The sequence below is a fragment of the Ursus americanus genome, chromosome 2 (genome assembly GCF_024610735.1).
Source record: "Ursus americanus isolate L20-20 chromosome 2, mUrsAme1.1.p, whole genome shotgun sequence".
NCBI lineage: Eukaryota > Metazoa > Chordata > Mammalia > Carnivora > Ursidae > Ursus > Ursus americanus.
This window is the reverse complement of record NC_142128.1, coordinates 88,445,131-88,470,381: the sequence shown is the minus strand read 5'-3', so window position 1 is coordinate 88,470,381 and position 25,251 is coordinate 88,445,131. Positions and strand designations below refer to the sequence as shown.

The following is a 25,251-nucleotide window of genomic DNA, read 5'->3' as shown; positions in this document are numbered from 1 at the left end:
TTTTTTCTGCTGCCTTCATCTTAACAAGCTGTTTCCAGATTTCCTTAGAATCCTCATTGGCTTCCTGGGTCTAAGCAGTGGTTTTTAAAGTAGGGTCTGTGGAACCCTAGAACCCAAGTTTCCCTGATCTGTTAGGTTAAAACTATTTTCACAATAAACTTGCCTTAAAACAAACCAACCAACCGTATTGACTTTTGCACTGGTGGTAGAAAAGCAATTATGAGCAGAACCACTGAGGCAGTAGTAGAAATCAGGGCGGTGTCTCCCAACTGTCAGTAGCATTGCATTCTCCTCTGCCGCATGTAGCAGGGGCAACAGTTTTCAGAAAATCCTTGAGGACTCAGTGAAAATCCTTAATTTTATTGAATCTCAACCCTTGAGTTCACATCTTTTTAACATTCTGTCTGATGCCATGAGAAGCACCTGTGAGCTACATACTGAAGCATGACAGTTATCACAACAGAAAGCATTTTGTGCAAATTGAGCTGCAAGATGAACTTGCCACTTGATTTCATGGAACACCGTTTTTACTTGAAACAACAACTGAAAGACAAACTATAGTTCTTTGGTTTGGGTTATTTGGCAGACATTTTCTGGAAAAAGAAAGACATAAACCTCTCATTTAAGGGGAAAAAAACAACAGTATTTATTGCCAATGATAAAATTCAGGACAAAAAATGCTTCCCAGTAAAGACTTCTGTGATAAGGTGAAGACTTTTTTGAAGGTTAATGAATGTGATTTTTTGATATTACATAATGAAAAGTGCCATAATTTGGAAATCTGCAAAACTAAACCAGTGTTTTGAAAATGATCAGTGCATGATGTTAAAAACTTATGCATATGGGTAAAAAAAAATCCATTCAAAGGTATAAGGTACACCAATGATTTTTTTTTTATAAAGTTTTCTTTCTTTTTTTTAAGATTTTATTTACTTATTTGACAGAGAGAGAGGGAACACAAGCAGGAGGAGTGGGAGTGGGAGAAGCAGGCTTCCTGCTGAGCAGGGAGCCCGATGTGGGGCTCTATCCCAGGACCCTGGGATCATGACCTGAGCCGAAGGCAGGCGCCTAACGACTGAGCCACCCAGCACCCCCCTACCAATGATTTTTAATGTAACAGAGTATGAAAAATTCATTGCTGTGGTGTCAAATTCCACATTTTACTCAGTTTTAAGAAGTATCCACTTGTCAGGCTTTGGTATAGTATTAAAAAAGATGATCCACAGTTATCTAAAAATGCTACTCAAATACTCTTCCCTTCCAACTGCATACCTGTGTGAGTCCAGTGTTTCTTCATATGCTTCAACCAACACAACATGAAGTAATAGATGGAATGCTGAAACAAATCTAAGAACCCAGCCGTCTTCTATTCAGCCAGACTTTAAAAAAGAGATTTGCAAAACTTAAAACAGCATCACTCCTCTCACCTATTTTTGTCTGTTTGTTTTGGAAAATATTTACATATCATTAAAAAATATATTTGTATTAATATGCAATAGGTTTCTTATTAAATAACTATTTTAAAAATTTCTCAGTTTTAATTTCTAATATGGTAAATATTGATAAATATTGCCCATACAAATAATAACTCTTTGAAGGTCTCAATAATTTTAAGAGTTTAAAGGGATACTGAGATTAAAAGAATTTGAGAATTACTAGTCCTCATAATAACAGCCAGTCTTAGAGAAGTGCTTTCCAGAGGGATCCAATGAGTAACTTCTGATGCTTTTTTTTTTTTTTAAAGATTTTATTTGTTTATTTGAGAGAGAGCACAAGCAGAGGGGTGGGGTAGAGAGAGACAGAAGCAGGCTTCCCACTGAGCAGGGAGCCCGACATGGGACTCAGTCCCAAAACCCTGGGATCATGACCTGAGCTGAAGGCACATGCTTAACCAAAGACTGAGCCACCCAGATGCCCACCTCTGATGCTTTTTAATGTTTCTAAAATTATTCATTTTTTGTAATAAAGCCAGCATCCAATGCCCTTAATAGCCTTATAGGACTGGGACAATGGAAAGCTAATTTTTTTTTCCAGTTTTGCTGTTAAGATTCTTATTTGTAATTCTGTTATCCTTTTCTCTAATAAATTTTAGACACTAAATATAATTGGAAGTCAGAAGTTCGAAGTATGTTACTAGAGTTGAGAGGGAGAGGGAGGGGGGAAAAGAAGAGGAAGAGAGGGAGGGGGAAAGAGAGATTGACGGATTGATGGGTAGTATTGGTAAGGTGAGCCTGTCCTGTGGTAATATAATTTTAGTATATAGGCTTTTCTTTTTCTTTCTTTCTTTCTTTCTTTCTTTCTTTCTTTCTTTCTTTCTTTCTTTCTTCCTTCCTTCCTTCCTTCCTTCCTTCCTTCCTTCCTTCCTTCCTTCCTTCCTTCCTTTCTTTCTTTCTTTTTTTTTTTAAAGATTTTGTTTATTTATTTGACCGAGACAGGCAGCGAGAGAGGGAACACAAGCAGGGGGAGTGGAAGAGGAAGAAGCAGACTCCTAACGGAGAAGCCCGATGTGGGGCTCGATCCCAGAACGCCGGGATCACGCCCTGAGCCGAAGGCAGACCCTTAACGACTGCGCCACCCAGGTGCCCCAGTATATAGGCTTTTCAAGTGTACTGTTAAATCTTCACGTAAACGTGGAAACGAGGACATGATAGAATGAATGAATTAAATCCATAGGTTATTTTAGAATCTTACTTTGTTATTTTAAAATGCCTTTTAAACCTTAATCCAGAAGTGCTTAAAAGAACCCCCCAAAATCACTTATTCTAATGTCTTTCATTTTCTTCCTTGGTATACATTCTTACAAAGTGATCAAAAAGTGAGTATTAGATAATAAATGTGAAACTATAAAATTTATGACATGGCTAACCAATCTCATCATTTAGACAGAACATTTTTTTAAAATACAGTGATATTACTCCTTACTTCATTCTGCCTTGAGCACTGGGGAGGAGTAGTTTGGGGTCCCAAAATGCTGTGTGAGACATTGTCTTGTTTCACAATACCATGAAGAAACCAAAAACAAAGCCTGGGTTGGAGGAAGAGAGAACATGAGACAGTGAGACTTCAGGAGAATTACTCAGGGTGACACAGGGAAGGGAATTTAGGCTTTCTTAAATTCAGGGCTGATACAGATTTCTATTTGGTCAGGAAACCTGAGTTATGCTATAAATATAGTATCCTATGTTCTAATTTTATTGGACAGAGCCTATCAGTGTCTTCTTGCTTAGTATAGATCCTAAGATTACTGTTCAAATTAAATTACAGTGGGCAGCTTAGGTCACCCATGGCTAACTTTCGTAAGCAGGTTAGTCATTTGAATGAAAACTTGTCTAGGCCACAAAACCACCACATTTCCACATAAAGTAGGTGCATCCCTCTCTGTTGAAGTGGAGTTGGTATTTGACTCTAAAAATAGGCCTACATTGTGGTAAAAATCTAACCCATTTGTTTGTCCGAATCATGTGAAGAAAATCAGCTTTGACATGGCTTTTAAGTACAGGCAAGAATCTTCTATATGTGTCAGAAAGGATTAAGAGTCACCTCCTTTCAAGCTTTTTGTGATAATTTCAGGACATTTTGAGGTCTAAAGAAAACTTTAAAATAATTTTAGATGCTCTATTAGAATACAAGGGGAGAGTTGAGGGTAGGGAAGAGAGTTTGTGAACTGGAGAAGCCATAGATGTCTGCTGTGCTTAGTTCAGAGGAGACAGACCCAGAACAATGAGGGGGAGAAAGGAAGACAGTGAACTAAGAATTAGTAGCATGTCCAGCCAAGCCCCAGTAACATGGGTTCTGTGACTGAGTTATTTGTAGGGTAGTTGATAAGCTCCCCTAAATAAGCAGAGCAACAAGTTTAGATAGAGGTTTAGAGAGCAAAGGAAGTTAAGCCAGAAGGAGCCCCGAAGATAATATCAGTAACACAAGGTGATGGAAAAGGAGAGACATACACCTAAGTGCCCTAGTTACTGACTTGTTTATTTCCAACAGAATTCCAGCTATAGCTTTGCATATTTGGGTGATTATAGTATAAAATATCCAGGACATTAGTTGTATTTCCTCAAAGCCAGTACTAGGAATGCCTATCATCCTATGATTAAAAAAACAAAAGCCAACCCAAAAGTCTTGTAGAAAGTAATAGTAACAGGGGCGCCTGGGTGGCACAGCGGTTAAGCGTTAAGCGTCTGCCTTCGGCTCAGGGCGTGATCTCAGCGTTATGGGATCGAGCCCCACATCAGGCTCCTCCGCTGTGAGCCTGTTTCCTCTCCCACTCCCCCTGCTTGTGTTCCCTCTCTCGCTGGCTGTCTCTATCTCTGTCAAATAAATAAATACAATCTTAAAAAAAAAAAAAAGAAAGTAATAGTAACAAAAACATTCATGTAATAGATAAAATGTGCTTATTTATGATTTACAGCTCTCCTGCCCTCATCATAGGTGTTTGTTTTCTAATTTCTCCAGTTTGAGATGCTCTAGCATAATAACTACATAGTAATAAATACTGTCTTTAAAATTATCCCTTCAGTATATTCTTGACAGGAATTAGTCCTTCATGGCTAAAGAACTTTTAATATTCAACTGTCATAAAAGCATTATTTAGTGGATCTAATGTGTAGTTTTGATTAAGATGTGTTGCAAGTTTTATAGCAGCCCAAATGAGTGACCCATTCATATCAAAAAAATGTAACAAAGTAAGAATAACCACTTGGTATTTAATAGGGAAATGAGACTTTTGAGAAGAGTCCAACATTTAGCTCTGATGTGTACTTCCACTTCTAAGAGACCTGATCGGTAGTATGTTTAGATCTTTCCTTGAGGAAACTGCTTTCTGTGTTTTTAAGATCTTACTGGCCTCTAGTGGTAATATGATGGTATAGTTTAAACATTTTTTATTTTTATGCATGACTAGAAATGCCATTTTGAAGAGACACTGGCTGATAATAGCTTCATTCCCTCTGTCTGGGGTCAGCAGTACTCTCAGAGTGTACGTGTAACTTCGTCTTCTTCCTGAAGACGAGAGGCTCTGTCTTTTGTTCTTGTCTCTGAGTCATCCCTACCTCTTTATTTTGAATGATGTTAGTTTAGCTGTGAAGCAACCTCCCATTGTTTTAGTACATGTACAGTGGTGATTACTGTGTCAAGTTTGTGCTAACAATTCTTTCTAGTGTTTCAGCTTTCTTTTCTGCAGACTAAAGCTCCAATTTTCCCTCTGTTTATAACAGTTTATTTTCTTCAAAGGAAGTTAAGTTTTCAATTTAGCATTTAGGTTCATGTTTAAAACTCTTGATTTAATTCGATTTTGAAGAATCTTACATTCGAAATACTGGCCTACTAAGTAAGCATGATAATGGTTTCTCACTTTTGTTTTTCATATTTGTCACTCAGATGTCAAGGGGCCACCTACCCATCGTCTGTCTTGTGGCCAGTCGCCCTACACAGAGACCACAACATGGGAGCGGAAGTATTGCATCCTCACAGACAGCCAGTTGGTGTTGCTCAACAAGGAGAAAGAGGTGAGATGGATATTACTGAGGAAAGCTACTTCTTTTTCTGACCAGATTGCTGAAATCTAGTTTTTATTTGCATTTTGATATGTGACATTTATAGAAATGGAGGCGTACGAATGATAAATTATAAGTACAGACATACCTCCTTCTATTGCGCTTCACTTATTGCATTTGGCAGATACCACATTTTAACAATTTGTGGGTTTGTGGCAAGCCTGTGGTGAGCAAGTCTGTTGGCGCCATATCTCCAGTAACATATGCTTATTTCGTGTCTCTGTCACATTTTGGTAATTAACACTTGAAGCTTTTTCATTATTATCGTATTTGTTATGGTGGTCTGTGATCAGTGATCTTTGATGTTACTGTTGTAATCATTTTGAGGCACCATGAACCGTACCCATCTAAAATGGTGAACTTAATTGATAAACGTGTGTGTTCCGACTGCTCCACTGACGGCTGCTCCCATCTCTCTCCCTCTTCTCTGGCCTCTCTGAGATTCCCTGAAACACAACAATATTGAAATAGGCTAATTAATAACCCTACACTGGCCTCTCAGTGTTCAAGTGAAAGGAGGACTCTCACATCTCTGACTTCAAATGAAAAACTAGAAATGATTAAGCTTAGTGAGGGAGGCGTGTTGAATGCCAAGTGAAGCTGAACGCTGGGCCTCTTCCACCAAACACTTGCACCAAAACAACTTATGAATGCAAAAGAAAAGTTCTTGAAGGAAATTAAAGTGCTACTCCAGTGAACACAGGAGTGATAAGACAATGAAAGAGCCTTATTGCTGAGACAGAGCAAGTTTCAGTGGTCTGGATAGAGGATCACCAGCCACAGCATTTCCTTCAGCCAGAGCCTATTCCAGAGCAAGGCCCTAACTCTCTTTAATTCTGTGAAGGCTGAGAGAGGTGCGGAACCTGCAGAAGAAAACCGGAAGCCAGCAGAGGTTGGTTCATGAGGCTTCAGGAAGGAAAGAAGGCACCTCCAGTGCACGACAGTACAAGGTGAAGCAGCAGGTGCTGATGCAGCAAGTTCTCCAGCACATCTAGCTAAGGTCGCTCCTTAAGGTGGCTACACGACACAACAGGTTTTCAGGATAGACGAAACAGCCTTCTCTTGGATGAAGATGCCATCTAGCACTTTCGTAGCTAGAGAGGACAAGGCAATCCTGGCTTCATAGCTTTCAAGGGCTGACTCTGATGTCAGGGCCTCATGCAGCCAGTGCTCATTTACCATTCGGAAAACCCTAGGGCCCATAAGAATCATGCTTAATCTACTCTGCCCGCGCTCTAGCAACAGAAGAACAAAGCCCAGATGACAGCACATCTGTTTACTACACAGTTTCCTGAAAATTTTAATCCCACTGTTGAAATCTCCTGCTCAGGAAAGAAGATACCTTTCAAAATGTGACTGCTCATTGACAATTCACCTGATCCCCTAAGAACTCTAATGGGGATGTATAACAAGATTCATGTTGTTTTCATTAATGCAATGTCCATTCTGCAGCCCATGGATCCTAGTGTAATTTTGACCTTCAAGTCTTATTCTTTAAGAAATACATTTCATTGGTGGCTCAGTCAGTTAAGCGACTGACTCTTGATTTCAGCTTTGATTATGGTCTCAGGGTCATGAGAGCCAGCCTCATGCCTAGCATGGAGCCTGCTTAAGATTCTTTCTCCCTGTTCCTCTGCCCCTTCCCCCACCTGCGTGTGTGCTTGTGCTCCCTCTCTCTCTCTCTTTCTCTCAAAAAAAAAAAAAAAGGGAAAACTACATTTCATAAGGCTATAGCTGCCAAAGATGTATCTGTGCAAAGTAAACTGAAAACCTTCTGGAAAGGATTCACCATTCTAGATGCCATTAAGAATGCTTGTGATTCATAGGTGGGAACAGGTCAAAATAGTCACATTCACAGGAGTTTGGGGACAAAGTTGATTCGAACGCTCATGGATGACTGTGGGATTCAAGACTTCAGAGGAGGAAGTAACTGTGGATGTCACAGAAATAACAAGAGAGCTAGACTTGGAAGTGGAGCCTGAAGATGACTGAATTGCTGCAATCCCATGGTAAAACGTGAATGGACGAGGAGTTGTTTCTTAGGAATGAGCAAAGAAACTGGTTTCTTGATATGGAATCTACTCCTGGTGAAGACGGCATGAGGATTATTGAAATGAAAAGGATTTAGAATATTACATAAACTTCGTTGATAAAGCGACAGCAGGGTTTGAAAGGACTGACCTCAAGTTTAAAAGAAGTTCTACTGTGGGTAAAATGCTATCAAACAGCATCGAATGTGACAGAGAACTTGTTTGGAAAAGGAAGAGTCCACCGATGTGGCAGACTTCATTGTTGTCTTATTTTAAGAAATTGCCACCGCTACCCCATCCTTCAGTAACCCCCACCCTGATCAGTCAGCAGCCATCACCATGGAGGCCAGACCCTCCACCAGCAAGAAGATTATGACTCCCTGAAAGCTCAGATGATGGCTAGCATTATTTGGTAATAAAGTATTTTAAAATGAAGGTATATACATTGTTTTTTTAGATATACTGCTAATGCACGTTTAATAGACTACAGTATAATGTAAACATAACTTTTATATGCCCTGGGAAACCAAAAAGTCCGTTTGACTCGCTTTGTTGCAGTGGTCTGGAACTGAGCCTGAAATGTCTCTGAGGTATGCCTCTAAGTCTAAAGGGTTGCTCGCATTGTAATGATATCCAATTGTCATGAAGGAGCAAGTTCAACAAGGTAGGATTGGATTTTCACTGAGGATCAGTGAAATAGATATTGAGTTGAGTAATTTGGAATGAGAACAGATTGGATGGTGTAGACCTGGCCTCAGAAATTGCTCAAAAGGGCTATCGGACGTGATGTCAGTGTAGCTACTGTAATAAATGGAGCTCTCAGGGATTAATTGAAAGAGGGTTAATGAAGGGATTATTGACAGAGACATGGGTAGCATAAGGGACCCACCAAAGAGTGTGAAGCTCCATGAACTAGTAATAGCAGAAAGCTTGTTATCACCCTGGACTTTGAGGGCCAAGGAAGGGAGCCGTGCTTCTGGAAACCAGAGAAAGGGGTGCACAAGACGGCTGTGTGACAGTTGCTATGGCGCTACGCAAATGAGTGCAGCTTCTACCCAAGCAAAGATGGCCAGCAGGGAGGAAGCAAAGAAGCAGCAATGCTCCAGCTCTCTTCCTGCCTTCTGATTTCTTGCCAGTTGTTACCTACTAGCCAAACCTAACTTGAAGCCAGAGGGGGAAAAAAGATTGCTCTTAACGTGTTTTATGAGGTTTGCTTTCTGAAACACACAGCAAGAGAGAAAAAGGCAGAGAGTACATCTGGAGAGGCTGACAGAATGTAATTAGCACAGGCATCAAGTTCCAGGTAAACTTTCTGTCCTTCTAAATGAAAAAAACCCCTTGAACTTATCATACACTATTAGCTATTTTACTCAAACTGTGACAGTGTACAAGTCCTTCCACACCCAAATAACTCATTTGCTTATTGGTGATTTATCAGAGTTGATATTATTCTGATTTGGTAGGTCCATAACCCCGTTTTACACCCTACCTCCACAACATAAAAAAATGAATGAGTATGACCTTGACAACGAAGAGGGATTGATGGGAGGGAAGGAGAAGAAAAGATCTGGCTCAACAAAGGACAAAGATAACTTGCCAAAAATAGAGGTAAATAACCTAAAAAGCTGTAGGTAGAATATCAGTTTAGTAAGTCACCCTTCTGAGAAGTGAGTTCAGGGGGAGCAGTGAACAACAAATCCATTTCTCAGCTCTCAGCTGTGGCTCCCTATCTCCCTTTTTTCTTCTCCTCTCTCTCTGTCCCTTTTCTTTTCCATCCCTTCTCTTACTCAGCAGTCTTTAATATAGTAAAGCCAAGGTGATAACAAGAAAAGAATTTTAGCTTATTTTACTAGGCAGTTCTTACTCGTGAGGGCCCAGCTCGGATGCTTTCTGTCATGCTTATTCTTTTTGTTCAGTCATTGAAAAATCTGCCTTACTTTTGATACCATCTCCCTACCATGACCCTTTTCAGTATTTTAATATTATTAAGTTTTATTTTATTAGAATAATATAATAAAGGTCAGCCTTTTCTCGGATAGTCTAGTACATGTTACTGTGTTTATATTAAGTTAATACATAATAAAAATTGGTCGAGTGAATATTAGTATAGAAGAATTCTAGTTATCCAATTTGAATAAACAGATAATTGAAAATGCTCATTTTAACATTTGTCAGCAGTCATTTATTAGAGCTGTTAATAAGGAGAGATAGGAATAGATCATTTGCTATTTTTCTGCCCTTACCTACCTTTTATTCAGTTTAGTACTGTAAGAAATTAAATAGTGTCAAGATAGAGAGCATAAGGTCAAGAAACATGCCTTGTCTAGAACCAAGAGGAAATCCACTGATTAGATCAATTGAGTATTCCAGGCCTGGGCCCCCCCTTTGTCTCATAAAATAACTGTCCACGAGGAATAACTTTCTAAAACGATATCTTTCATACTTTATTTCTTTTTATGCCAGTCATCCTGAGTAGCCCTGGACAAATGGGGAACCCCTCATCGGCCACACTCTGTATATGGCTGTGTAAATCCTCTTTTCTGTCCCTGCCTTCTGCTCATCTTTTACCACCTCTTCAGACCCTATCACTGTACCCTCCACAACTCACAGCCCATCATCAGCAAAACCAGCTGTTTCTTCCAGCTGTTCTTTGTAGGCATCCCTTAACTTCTTGGTTTCAAGAACCTGTGTTTTCCCTGAGAACACCATCTTCTGTGAGGTCCTGTCAGGTGATGGGTGTCTTTCTCCCACAGCCCTCATACCACGCCGCCTGTAGTAGCTGTTCTTCCTCTTTCATGACTGCCTTCTGCCCTCCCTCATTTTCCCTAAGAAGTCCAAATCCTGCATCCCCTCTTAGAGTTATTTTCCAACCCCCAGTCATTCCTTCTCATTTTTTGTTGATTTGAGCTCCTGGCTCATTATCATGAGCTTCAACAGTACTTTGTGATGATTCCAAAATCTGCAGAGATGCTTCTTCCAACACACTGAGGTCGTTGACCTCTCCTCCAAGAATCTTTTCCTCTACCCAGCCTCGTCACTACAACTTCTTCATATTCTCAGTTGCACACATTTTACACTCTCCTCATCACCTTCTGCCTTTCTGGCTCATCCCTTATTCCAGCAATCCTTCAGTCCTTTTGAGACCCATGGACCGTTGATGATATAACGTTTTCTGCCCCTTAGGCCTCTGATATGCTCTCTTCCCTGTTCATCCGGCCTGAATTCCATGGTCAGCCATTCTGATGGCTCCCTTGCATACTATTTCCTTGCCCTTCTCATGCATTAGCATGCTCACTTGGCAACGTGATAGCTCAAATCCTGCCCCTCGTCTGTCCCGCCCCGCTTCTATGCAGCGTCATGTGTCTACAGAAGATCCATCACGCTGACGGTCTTTAAACCAATGGCGGCAAACCTCATGTGAGCCCCTAATGCTGCTTGACAATCACAAAACATTTTCCTAGCGTAATTATTGTCCAGCTCTCCTGAACTAGTGCTTCTCAGTCTACTTGTGGTAAAGGACCGGTGTTTTCTCCACCCGACTGTGAACATAATGCAATAAAATGAATAGTTAAAAAAATAGAAACTTTAAAAAGATGAAAATACACAAGTCCCAATTCTTAATTGTATTTAACCAAAATGAAATAATTCAACAGGTAAACACAGAATAACCAAAACATAGGAAAAGAAGAAATAAAATTATGAAAATTGTATATGTTCATGGAAAGTGTGCTGTACTATAAAACAAACCCATTGATCACATGAGGCATACTTCTTTTCAATTCTGCATTGTTAAATTATTTATTGCAGACCAGTAACAGTTTGCAGAACAGCACAAGACCTTGGACCACACTTTGAACAGCACAATCCAAATTATTTCTAAAATGACTTTTTTGGGGCGCCCCTGGGTGGCTCAGTTAGTTAAGTGTCTGCTTTTGGCTCAAGTCATGATCTCGGGATCCTGGGACTGGGCCCCGTATCGGGCTTTCTGCTCAGCGGGGAGTCTGCTTCTCCCTCTCCTTCTCCTCCCTCTGTAGGTGTGCTCTCTCTCTCTCAAATAAATAAATCTTTTAAAAAATTATAAAGTGACTTTTTTTTCACATCTCCTGTATTCTAATCCTTTCTCTATTACCTTCTTACAGCTGATTACTTTGCAGCATGTTTCACGGAGAAAATTCAAGCACCCAGAAGAAGACTTCTGCATACTTCATTACCATATACCATGTCTACCCATCCACCAGCAAGCATTTCCCTAGACCCTGATTTGTCTCTTTTAACTGTGGTTGACCTGTGTACAGTCCAGTGGTCAGCCCCTCCACGTGTGTGCATTCCATTACTTCTCACCTATTCAGGGATGGATCACTAGCAATTCTCCCCTGCTTCTTTTATGTCTTTAATTGTTTGCTCTCTACTGGATCATTCCCCATCAACGTGCTATTATTTTTCCCATCTTAAATGAAGAAATAAGTGTGGATTAATCTCATTCCTACCTCCAATTGCCACCTCTTTCTCTGTGTCCCTTAATAGTAAAAATTCTTGAAAACTTTTAAACCCATTGTCTCTAATTCCTCTCCTCTCATTCTCTCTTAAACCTGCTCCATCAGATCCCTACAGCACTCTGTCAGAGTTGTTCTTGTTACACTCACTGGTGACCTACACCTCACTAAGTCCAGGGGTCAGTTCTCCAGTCTCATCCTACTTAATCTGTCAGCGGTGTTTAATACAGTTGATTGCTCCTTCCTTCTAGAACCACTTTCTTCTCTTGGCTTCTATGACCTCATGCACTCTTAGTTTTCCTCCTGCCTCTCTGGAGTCATCCTTCCTTCTGACTCGTCTTTGCAGATTTCTCTTCTCTTTAAATCTTAACAGGGGAGTGCTGCAGAGTTCAGTCCTTGGGTCTCATTTCTTTCGAATCTCATCCAGTCATGACTTTCAATACCCTCTAGTGCTATGATTCCTAGTTTGTTTACAGAGTTTTACAGGCCTGTACCTCTCTCTTCTCTAGACCACATATCCGTCTGCCCATCATACTACCCCTACTCGGAGAAATAATAGTCATATCCAACATGCCTCACACTGGACCCCTGATTTTTCCTCCCAAACCTGCCAGAGGCCATCCCTATCTCCATCAATGATAACTCCATTCTTGGAAGTTTGGAAGGCCAGAAACTTCCCCAGCTCACTCTGTCCCAGCCATTCTGGCATTGTTAGGATTCTTTTCCTTTCTTCTCTCTCTCTCTCTCTCTCTCTCTCTCTTTCTTTTTAAAGATTTTATTTATTTGACAGAGAGAGAGGCAGCAAGAGAGGGAACAGAAGCAGGGGGAGTAGGAGAGGGAGAAGCAGGCTTCCCACTGAGCAGGGAGCCCGATGCAGGGCTTGATCCCAGAACCCTGGGATCATGACCTGAGCCCAAGGCAGATGCTTAACGACTGAGCCACCCAGGTGCCCCCATTGTTAGGATTCTTAAGCACATCAGCATGTTTCTGCCTCAAGGCCTTAGCCCTGCCTTTTCCCTCAAATATTTGCATGACTCACTTTCTCACCTTCTTCAACTGTTTGCTTACACCTGCTCACCTGCTCAGTGTGGCCCACCCTGACCAGCCTATTTAAAATTGCAAGCCCTCCTTATATCTCCATCTAAAACTTTGATCGAATTACTTGGCTCTGATCCCCCCCCCCCCCCGACAGCATTTACCACCTTCCGAAATGCCTTATAATTAGTTTCTTATGTTTTTTGTATCCCTTCCCCTACGAGGATGTAAGCTTTTGGGCAGGGATTTTGTCTGTTTTGTTCAATCCTGTATTCCTCAGTGCTTAGAACAGTTCCTGATATCTAAGTAAATTCTCAATAAATATTTGTCCAATAGATTTTTTAAAAGGCAAATTATAAACTTTGATTCGGAATATCCATTTCCTTAATATAAATTTGAGAGGAGATGAACCTTTCTTTTCTCTTTTCCTTTTAGGCTATGAGTCATCCCAGAACATGAGGCTTAATTCCATATTTTTTCTAAAACTAGATATTAAAAAAGAAAAATAATCCATAAGATTCCTTTCCATTGTTAAATATTTGATTCATGTTTGTTGATTTATTGAGCGTCTTTTGTGTACAGCATTATGGTTGCAAAGATGTGGTCTGTTTGGCGACACTGAGGTAAATTAAAAGCTATAATCATTTGGAACTCGACAGAGGTGATGGCTGTACAACATTGTAAATGTACTAAATGTCTCTGAATTATTCATTTTAAAATGGTTAATTTTAGGTTAAGTGAATTTCACCTCAATAAAATTTTTTAAAAAAAATTATAACCATAAGGGAAAGACTAACTGACATATTGCCTGGGTGGGTTGTGATGTGAAAAGAAGAACGCCAAGAAAGATTTTACAGAGAAATTTATGATTGAGCCATGTCTTTAGGGACAAATAGAAGCTCAGCGGGAGGAAAAGTAGGGAAGGATATTCCAAGTATGTATAAGGATACAAAGTCAAGAAACATATCTCTTTGGCAAACTGCAAAATGTTCAGAATTCTTAGAATAAAGTTTGCAAGAGGGAAAAAAAAATAGCCAATAGCTGGCAAGAACCAAATAATAACGTGCCCTTAAGGCCATGCTAAAGAATTTGGATGTTATTCTGCAAATGATTTAGACCATGGAAAGGTATTTAACAGGGCAATAACATCATCAGATTTGCTTCTTAGAAAAGTAACTCTGTTGATCATGTGGAAAATTAAGTGAAAGGGATTGGAAGGAAGTACATGAGTTAAGATTATTGCAGTAGACCTGGTAAGGGAAGATGAAGGGATAATGAGGGTACAAAGCAGATACAGAGGCAGTTTAATGCCCTGAGACAGGTATGTTCTGCCACTAAGTTGGACAAACTGGATTAAGTCTCTCTGATAAGAAAATGTAAAGCCATTGCTGTACCTGCTACTTAAAAGATAAAATTATTATATTGTTAATTTCATTACAGGAAAAGATTAGAAACCCACTTTTTTTGTGGAAGGACCAGAGTATGCTGTCACTCTTCTACCTTTCACCTACATTATCATGAAGAGTATAACACTTACCCTTGGAATTTTGCATTGAAAATTTAGAATTAATTGAAACGAGTTTAAGGAATTTCCTGGTAAAATCACCTAAAAATGCTGTTTTAAACCTTAATCAGCTAATCACCAGGGTGTTTATTGCTGTGTTCGAAAGATAATTAAGAGGTTCTGTAAGGATTTAAACTGGAGCCTTAGCCAGGCACTGCTGGAATGTGGGAGGATTATATTAGTCTAGTATCACTCATGTATTCAGTGTGTGGGATCTTTTAGTGCTCTCTCTTAACTCTGCGTGTTTCCTGTCAGAAATGGGAACAAGTCTGCTTGGGGGATATACATGGGAAGAGTGTTAAATACACCACTTACCAATTTGAGAATATAACAGAAGGGTAGGTCTGGGCAGAACGCTGAAGGAGAAGTCTGCCAGGAGTATCACCTTGAGAAATGACTCATTGGTTCAGTAAATTGCTTCATGCAAATTGTGCCAAATAGACATTGCTTATGTGTTATGAAATATACTTCCCTGCCCGGATGCCAGCAAAGGCCCCAGCTGGCTTGGCACCCACCCAGTTCAAAGAGGGTGTAGGAGGCCATTTGAATTCCATTTTGCTTGCAAGAGATAAGACCAAGTAAATGAGAGATTAAGGAGTGAAGGGAAATGGCAGAGAGGACAATCATGAACCCCTTCTGGGTACAGCCAGCATAAAAATACAAAAAGAAAGCTGAATTTGTGAGTTTCTTTCTTTTGGCAATAATAAGCCATTAGGAAGGATAAACATGGCTCCACTTTTCTCCATTCAGACTCTACTTTCTGTAGTTGGAATTTTGAAAGCTGGATGGTAGCGTATAAGCAGCAAGGTAGTAATAATGCAATTTAAAAATATCTTAGATTTTTTTTTCTTTTGGAAAGCAGTACTTATGCTCAGATATATTGATGAAAATAGCATTTAGGTTTGTGCAAACAGCCAAAAATCAACTATTATTTCTCCTGGGGTAAACTACCCATGGCATATTTCCTTCAGAACCACTTTCAGATTATTCAGCAGATACACAATGTGCCCCTGTATGTGCATTCAGTAGTTAGGAGTTACAAAGAACTAGACACAGTTCCTTCCCTCTCTATCCTCCATACCAAACTTAATTGTGGAAATAAGACAAATAATTTTTAAATGGCATTTGATAAATAGCACAAGTAAACTTGGTAGAATAAAAGAAATTCATTTATTCTAAAGGACTGTAATCTGTGTCATTAAGATGCTGTTGGCAGGGGCACATGGGTGGCTCAGTCGTTAACCGTCTGTCTTCAGCTCAGGGCGTGACCCCAGCGTTCTGGGATCAAGCCCACATCAGGCTTCTCTGCTGGGAGCCTGCTTCTTCCTCTCCCACTCCTCCTGTTTGTCTTTCTCTCACTGGCTGTCTCTCTCACTGGCTGTCTCTGTGTCAAAAAAATAAATAAAATCTTCAAATAAAAAAAAAGATGCTGTTGGCAATGGGACATTACTAAGGGAAGCTTAAGAAAGGAAGAGATTTGATCAAAAATGTGTGTTATGACTATTAATCTGTAGAATGTCTTGGAAAACGGAGAGATAGGAGAGACAGACCAATGAAGAGACGACCATTCCTCTGATCTAAAAACTGGAATCATCTTCCAGTGCTTTCTGAATTATGTATGACCTGGTATTAAAACCCTCTCAATGCAATCATATGTTTTGGTATTCTATGTTCTACCACACTTCTAGAGGCTCTAGCTAAATTGGCCTACCCCCTGTTCCAAAACAAAACAAAAGTCATATGTTTAGAACTTCTTGGCTGATGTTATGTTTTTTCCTTTGCCTAACATGGCCCCCATCTCCAGCTATCAAATTTTCATTCATTCATTTGTGGATTTGGAGCTATTTAAAGGTTTGGGGATTGACTAGTAAGGTACAAGCTGTTGACTTACGTGGAATTAGTTGTGCAAATGAGTAATTATAATTCAGTGTAATAAGTGTAGTGACAGAGTAAGATCTGTTGTTGGAGGAACCTCAAGGAGGTGTACCTTAACCTTCCCTTAGGGGATTAGTGGAAGGGGAGGATTTCTGGAAGAGATGATGCCTGTCCTAAGTGTTGAGAGGAATAAGAGTTTGCTTGGCAGGTATAGATAAGAAAAGAAAGTGAGGAAAGATATTTCAGGTTGAGAGAACCAACTAAGCAAAACACTGAACTGCAAAATAGGGAATATATTAGGGAAATGCAAGCAATTTGGTATTCCTAGAATGTAAAATCTGAATGAAGCTGGACACTCAGTGTGGCCAGATTGTGGAAAACCTGGTATACTGTATTAGGGAGTTTGCACTTACTCTATAAGATAGTAGTTATGTTTTATTTATTTATTTATTTAAGAGAGAGAGCCAGCGAGAGAGGGAACACAAGCAGGGGGAGTGAGAGAGGGAGAAACAGGCTTCCCATTGAGCAGGGAGCCTGATGCAGGGCTTGATCCCAGAACCCTGGGATCATGACCTGAGCGGAAGGCAGGTGCTTAATGACTGAGCCACCCAGGTGCCCCAAGGTAATAATTTTAAAACATTCTTTTAGCAGAACCTTTTCTTTGTGGAAAAACTTAGGCAGAAGCCCTATATAGCAGATAAACTCAGAATTATGCTCTGGTTGAAGCAGAGAGATACCTCCCTGTCATCACATACTTCCACACACAAACATACCGTCACGCCTTGGAAAACCACTGCTGGAGGTGAAGGAGAACGATTGAAGGGTTTTAAGCCTCACAATGACATGATCAAATTTGCATTTTGGAAATACTCTGATGACAGCGTACAGGATAGATTTAAGGAGCAAAATATCACCAATGAAGAGACCGTGTTAGTAGTTTGGATAAGAGATAATAAGAGGTTTTGGCACCAGCCATGATGGACTAACTGGTACAAGACTAGCCCTCCCACTGTAAACAAACAAACAAACAAAACAAACAAATTCATAAAACTAGAGATTATATATATTTATATATAATGTTTTCAGGCATTAGACAATACACAGCCAAAGACAGTGGTCATCTCCATTGCCTTGGCTGTCTGCTGTTACCATTTCCCAGCTGTGCTCCTCTGTCTGAAGTCCCAGCACAGTGCAGTAGTCCCACTGAACTGAGGAGGCAGAGAGCAGACTTCTACAGGCGAAGGTGCCAGAATCTGCTGGAAAGGATACCGGAAAATCTTTGGCCAAAGGCTGGACTACACATGCTCAGGGCAAGAGTACCTAGGTTTTCCAGGGAGTGACTGAAGTGTTGAGAACAAAATGGAGATACTAGTGTTTGACGTGACTCTGCCAGTGAGAGACCACTTTAAAGCCTTACCACCCCAGGCATCCAACTTGAGAGACCAGAAAGATCATGCCTCAGAAATGCGGAAGTTGAGATTTAGTAAAGCTAAGTGATTTTATTTATGTCTCCACATGTATACCTCCACAGCACTTAGTACTGGTGGTTAAGGATTAATAAACGAATAATTAGAGCTGGAGAGACTGAGAATAGATAGTGGTTCTCAGCTTTGCTTGCACATTAAAGTGACCTGGAAAGTTTTAAAAATTTCAATACACAGGCTGCACTCCAGCCCCTGAACTCAGAATGTCTAGGAGTGGTCTAGCCGTCAGTGTTTTTTAAAGCTCCCTTAGGTGATTATAATTTGCAGCCAAGGTTGAGAACCTGTATTAGGGATGACGCTTTGAGAAGCTTAGCCAGGTTAGGAAGGAAAGAACACCTTAGGGAAGCAAGTCTCAGCCCTAGTAAGCATACGAGTCAACTGCAGGCATGTGAAAACATGGGTTTCTGAGCTGCACCCGCAGAGTTTCTGATTCAGTAGGTTGGGGGTAGGGCGTGTGAGGATGAGTATTTCTAACAAATTCCCAGGTGATGCTGACGTTGGGCCTGGATGCCCACTTGCTCTGAGAGCCACTACTTAAGGAGATAAGAAAGGTGAGGAAGTATTTTTTTTCTTTAAAAGGATTAAAAAGTCCTTCTAAGGATATAGGAGACCCGAACATTGTTTAAGCATTCTTAAGGAACTGCTTTCTTTTCTAAGTAGGCTCTACACCCAACATGGGGATTGAACTCACAACCCTGAGTCGCACTTTCTACCTACCAACTGAGCCAGGAAGGTGCCCCAGGACTGCTTTCTTTTGCTTGTACTGTGATCTTGGTTTCCTGTACTTGACTATCTGTGTACTCAGACTGAAATCAAAATTAATTCCTATGTAATTCTAAACAGAATGAAAGGGGATTTTTGCAGCCAACGTATAAGGATACGTTATATATATAATGTTTTCTAAGTAACCCGATTTTTTTGTGCCGTATTGCTCTTCATTGTCACGGATGGTTTGGAACTAACAAAGAGAACTAGGAGTCAGAGATTCAGTTTGACTTTGTTATTAACATATCTTAGATCCCTGAGAAGCCATTTACCCCTTACTATGTTCTTTCCTCATCTAAAATGGAATGAACTAAGGGGTGCCTGGGTGGTTCAGTCGCTTAAGCATCCAACTCTTGGTTTCGGCTCAGGTCATGATCTCGCGATCTTGGGATCCAGTTCTGCATTGGGCTCCATGCTCAGCGTGGGGTCGGCTTCAGATTTTCTCTCCCTCTCCTTCCCTCCACCCACACTCTTTCTCTCTCTCTCTCTGAAATAAACTAATAAATCTTTAAAGTGGAATGAATTAAAGCACTTGACCCATCCCGCTCCCCTGAGGAAAAAGAGCATTCAGAAGCACAGTATAAAGGCAAAGAGGTTAAAAAAAGAAAGAAAGAAAAATTCCTCTCATGTTTTAAAACCGGGAAGATACGTAATATTTAAGGGCTTTATTCAGTATAAACAAGCAAATGTGAACTAGTAAACTAAATTAGGGCAATCAGAAAGAACAAAATTGCTTTTCTAATATTGACTTTCCAAAACGGATTCCCTGGCTGTGTTCTGAGATTTGTGAACTCCAGCTTACTTCGTTTGAAGATACTTGGAATATGATCCCTCTAATTTTTGAAGAGTAGATCAATAGGTTTTAAAAAAATATTTTAGGTAAGAATCGATTGGTAGTGTTTTGAGAGTAAAATATTCTTAAGAAATGTAGGTTTAGAGTAAAAGTCAACACTGTTCTTCTTCATATCCTGAGTCAGGGGTTAAATGCCCTAACCTTTAAGAGTGATACTTTGAATACAACTTTTTATCATATTTTAAGTTTCAAGAATGGGAAACAAAAAATCTACATTAAAACTTTTCAAAATAGTTGTGTGAGTAAATTTTAGGCCGAAATAAGTTTAATACATTTTATTTTTCTCTTCCTTAGATATATTAGAGACAACGTATATGATAATAGAAGCCATTTCTTTCTTTTTTCTGGATATGGTCAGTATAAATTTCCACAGAAAAGATCATAATGGGTCATTCCTTCCTAAAACATAAAAAATAACCACTATCTTTTTTCTGTGTGGCTTAGGCCTTCATTATGTCAAATAATAGGCATTTTTAGAGCTATAGCAAAAATGGTGTGTTTATTTAGGTTTATCTGTTTGTTCAAAGAGTCAAGCTATTTGTTTCCCAAAACTTACTCCCATTCTATCCTACTTTGAAGGCAGGTAGAGAATACGTTTTTGCCTTTCTTACTGCGCAGGAGTTATCTAACCTCTTGGTACTACTCTTTATTTAAGTAGAGATAATATAATTTCTATCCTGAAAGGAATGGATGATTTAGCGTATTGTTCATAAAATCTTATATTACAGAGTACTTTTGGAAGAGTTCATGTTTTTTTGATGCTATTATTTGGTCTTCCCTTGTTTTTTAGGATTTTACCTTTCTTCATTCTACCTTGGTGTTTCTCAATGTGCAAGCAGTAACCATAGTTACAGGAATTTTTGGTCCTATAAAGAGTGTGCAAACTTTCAGTTTTTATGAAGACATTTGCCCTTCAGATTCTCCGTAACAGAGAGTTTCCTTGCTATCATCCCTGTGACCCCAGTCATAGTAGTTGTGTTACTGAGGCAAGGCAGGAGGCATATACAGTTAAGTCTGTATCTATCCCAATTTTGCTGGATTAGTTGATGTCCGTCCTGTGTATCCACTGTAATCATTTGGAGAAATAAATTATTCTTCATCTGTAAAAAGGGGATGGTAATAAAAATGGCTTGCTCATAATGTCGCACACGGAAATTCCCTAGCCTTGCGCAAATTAAGAACTCAGTGTTAATCATTATTATTCAAATTTGTTGAAATTTCAGTATTGGAGCCAGATGTTTAATTATTGACCTATTTTGCCAAACTATTTAAGATGTTACCAATGCTATTGTTAATTCTAATAAAGGTTACTGGTAAAATATCTTTGTGAAAAGTCTTTGCCTTCTACCACTAAACTAAAATGATTTGATCTTTTAGCATATTACAAAAAAAAAAAGGAACTTAGGGTTATCCCATTACTTTACAATGATAACCTGGGAGTAAGTTTTAAGATAGTTATTGGCATTAGAGATCTTTTACACCATTCATAGTTCTTATTCCATACATACAAACACTTGATAAGTCCCTGAAATTATGCCAGCAAAAAAATTCTTAGGATTTTAAAAACTAATCTCACTTTCAGAAGAAAATATGTCGTTTTATATAAGTATCTGTACAGGTTTCCACTGAACTATGTGTTATTCACTATCTTCAAGTGCTTAATTGTAAAATTGAAGAAAATTTGGGTGATTTTACTCCTTTTATCTAACAAAACCTTCTTTAAATTGAGTTTTGGAGCTAAGTCTTTCTGGTTGGCTTTGATTTCTGCTTACCTTCTTGAGCATTGGCCAGAATTGGAGCTTGTGAACTAGTTTCTGATGTAAAGGGATCTTTTATTTGTGTGGGTGTTTTGTTTTCAGAGCTCCCAAAGCAGGTACACACCTGGATATGACTTGTACATACTTCAGTAAGCTTATTTACATACTCGCCTTTCCTGATCTTTCAGGTTTCTTTTTAAAGAAAAACTTCCTGACAAGAGGTTGGTAATATCTTACCATTGTAAATACTTGATTTCTACGTTTTGTCTGCTTTTCTCTAATGAATACAAACTCCTGTCTTTATAAACTAAAAATATTATTCAATCAGAAGGTAGTTATGGCAAGTTCACTATTAAGTTTCATCTCCTTTTTCCTTTTGGTTCCACTAGATTTCTGTGGAGGGAGGACAGGAACAGCAGACAGATTCCACCAAAGGGCGATGCCTAAGGAGAACGGTCAGTGTCCCTTCCGAGGGCCAGTTTCCTGAGTACCCACCAGAGGGCGCCACCAAACTGGGTAAGCTAATAAAAGGAAAAAATTCCTAGCTTTTATCTGTTAATTTATGGGCTCATTATTGAGTGTTAGAATAAAACAAAACATCCTGCTTTTCCTGTTAAGTAAGGATGTTGAAATATAGTATGTTAATGTACAGTTTGTAGTCATTAGAAAGTTCTGTTATTTACAGCCAAGTGGCAACAAAGTTATTTCACAGAGATAAAATTTATCTGAGTGCTAGTGCCTTTGCTATACAGTCCTGGGACAAGCGTTGTTTCTGAGTTTATTCCTTGGCTTTAAATTTTGAAAGAGCATTAAGTGATATTGTTGAAGCACTGAGATTTGTTGGGGAGCCAGTATTGTGTAGAAACTTGGTATTGAGTGGTTTGTGTCCTGTTCACACTGCTACTAACGCTGCCTTATGTAATGTCGGATCAGGCTAATTTAGCTGAGCTAATTTTATATGTCCCACGTAAGTTATATTCATGGTTGGAGTGGGTGACAGAAGAGAGAAATGGGAAAAAAAAGAAACCCCTTCAGTTGTTATACACCAAAGGGATTAACATCAATCAGAACACTTTTTCCCTGTTTTCTACCAAGCGTGTTCTGTTTGATGATTTGTGTGCTTGCCAGTGGATATTTAGATTATTAGATAGGTCAGGTAATTTTAAAGAAACATAATTAAGATTAAATAAAATAAAATAATTTGAAAAGTAGGGAGTGCTTTGGTGCTTTGCATTGTTTTATTATTATTTGTTTAGTGAACCTAGACATTAGGTCATGGACATTTGATAGGTAGATAATATGGAATCATATCTTGTCTCTATGTTGTTTAATATAGATCATTCTGTGATTTTGGTTGTATTTTTGAAAATCAGGGTTTGGTTTTTTTTGTTTTGGGTTTTTTTTGTTTTTTTGTTGGGTTTTTATTGTTGTTTTGCCTTTTTCTTCATTTCTTTTCATTTTCTAAATGGAACTCAGAATTCTTTGAGAATCTGAATCCATAATTTATTATTATTATTATTATTATTTTGTAACAATTGTTGCTTTTCTAGAAATTAGGTGAGCAAACACTTTTCTCCAAGGAGTCATTCTTGGAGAAATCAAGATTTCCTCTATCTTATTTCCACTGTACTTCTTTAGCATATGTTCAAACCAGTTTAGGTGTGAGCCCAAATTACATTGCAAACCTGTCTGGGTGTAACCATTTTATAGCCTATTTATATTTCACGTACAGGTTCTATGTGGCTTGGACTGGCTCACAGTCACCTTCTTTCACCTCTTTTGCTGTCATTATTTGTAATGTTATGTTGATGACTCTCTTTGCCACTTCTCCAGGAACCTTTGACTGCTCGAGGTTTAGCCCACAAAAGTCCTTACTTTTGAGGAAGTATAATCACAGTCTGAAGAATTATTACAGTTTTATAGAAGAGAGAACTATGTAGTGATTCTTTAAAAATCTCCACCATTCCAGGTACTGGTCCCAAAGATGAACTAAGATGAGCGGCCAAGTTGTCTAGTCCAGAGCCAACCTTCTACCTCTGTCCTTGACTGCAAGTGTGGTAGCCATCAGACTCATGGTGTCCATGATCATTTTTGGAGTGGATGTCCTGAATTAGCACTGGGAGCTATGGCTCATAAGTACCAGAGAGGAGAAGGCTAGAGCCATCCTTCCTTACATGCCAGTCCGATGTTGAATTAGATAATTATTCTGTTCTATTTTTGTCTCCTAGGGATCTGTCTTTAGGCAAAATTTTCTGTCAAGTATTTAATTGAGTAGTTGCTGTATATGAATCTATCCCAATCCCTAAGAATGAAAAGGGATGTAAGATAAGATTTCTGCCTTTGGGGGGCGCCTGGGTGGCGCAGCAGTTAAAGCGTCTGCCTTCGGCTCAGGGCGTGATCCTGGAGTTCCGGGATCGAGCCCCACATCAGGCTCCTCTGCTATGAGCCTGCTTCTTCCTCTCCCACTCCCCCTGCTTGTGTTCCCTCTCTCACTGGCTGTCTCTATCTCTGTCAAATAAATAAATAAAATCTTTAAAAAAAAAAAAAAAAAAAGATTTCTGCCTTTGGAAGATTCTTATGTAGTTAGGAAGGAAGACTATTGATGACTAATTACAGTTTGTGTTGTTATTGTGGTATATTACATTGTGTGGCTTTTATTTTTTGTTTTTTAAAAACCCTTTCATTTATGCAGCAAATAGTTATTGAGTGACAGCTATTTGCCAGATGCTATTCTGGGCACTCAAGATATAACAGTGAAAAAAATAAACACAAATCTGTCCCTTTGTGGAGCTTACATTCTATTGAGGAGTGACAGACAATAAGCAAGATTAATTAAATGGAATATATGCTGCCCTGGATGGTGATAAGTACAAAGAAAAAAATAAAGTAGGGAATGGGGTTAGGAAGTGTCAAAGAAGTAAAATTTTAGCCAAGGTGACCAAGGAATGCCTGTTGTGAAGTAGCATTTGAGTAAAGATCTGATAAAATAATGACTATGAAGCATGTGGATACTTGAGGGTGAGGTGTTCCCCCCGAGGAACAGCTAGTATAATGTAGGAATATGCTTGGGATATTACAGGAACAGCATACGTGCCAGTGAGGCTGGCATGGAATGAACAAGGATGATGGTGTCGTAGGTCATCATAAGGGCTTTGGCTTCTAGAGTGTGAGATGGGGAGCCACTGGCCTCTCTAGTAAGAGTAGGTATGCAAGAATGAGAGTTCAGAGACCAGTTCTGATGCTACCGCAATAATCTACACAAGAGATGCTAAACTTGGGCCACAGTGGTAGTAATGGAAGGCCTGAGAAGTGGCCAGATTCTGGACTTGAAGATAGAGCCAACAGAATGTGCTTGTTGGATTGGATGTGGGATGTAAGAAACAGAAGAGTATAGAGTTTTGGTTAGAGCAGCTAGGGGAATGAAGTTGTGATTTTTTAAAATGGGAAAGACTGGGAGAAGCACATTTGAAAGTGGGATTGACCAGGAGCTCGATTTTGGACATACTGAGTTTGACGGTCTTATTAGATACTCAAGTGGAAAATCAAGAGAGAGGTACAGACTGGAGATAGCAATTGTAGGCCTTTAGCAAATAGATGGTATTCAAATCCATGAGGTTAAATGAAATCACCAGGGAAACACGTATAGGTAGAAGACGAAGGCCTGGAACGACATGTAGAGGTCAGGAAGACGAAGAAGCACTGGCAAAGACAAGAGAACAAAAATCCAGAATCTTGTTTCCAAATAAGACAGTTGGGTCAAGCGTGTATGGAGCAGCCCTTCTCGTCCTGCATGGTTCTTACACTTTGCAAGCTCTGGATTCTCTTTGCTCTTATCCAGTA

The 25,251-nt window shown here is 39.4% G+C and overlaps 1 protein-coding gene across 8 annotated transcripts in view; it reads left to right on the top strand.

Moving 5' to 3' along the window:
* Nucleotides 1-25,251, top strand: part of RASAL2 (RAS protein activator like 2) — a 339,913-nt gene that overhangs the window by 159,359 nt on the left and 155,303 nt on the right. For all 8 annotated transcript variants that reach the window (XM_087858630.1, XM_045811304.2, XM_087858635.1 and 5 more), the window contains exons 2-3: nt 5,380-5,507; nt 21,801-21,927. In XM_087858630.1, the coding sequence (XP_087714756.1) occupies nt 5,380-5,507; nt 21,801-21,927 (255 nt within the window). The remainder of the gene's footprint in view (nt 1-5,379; nt 5,508-21,800; nt 21,928-25,251) is intronic.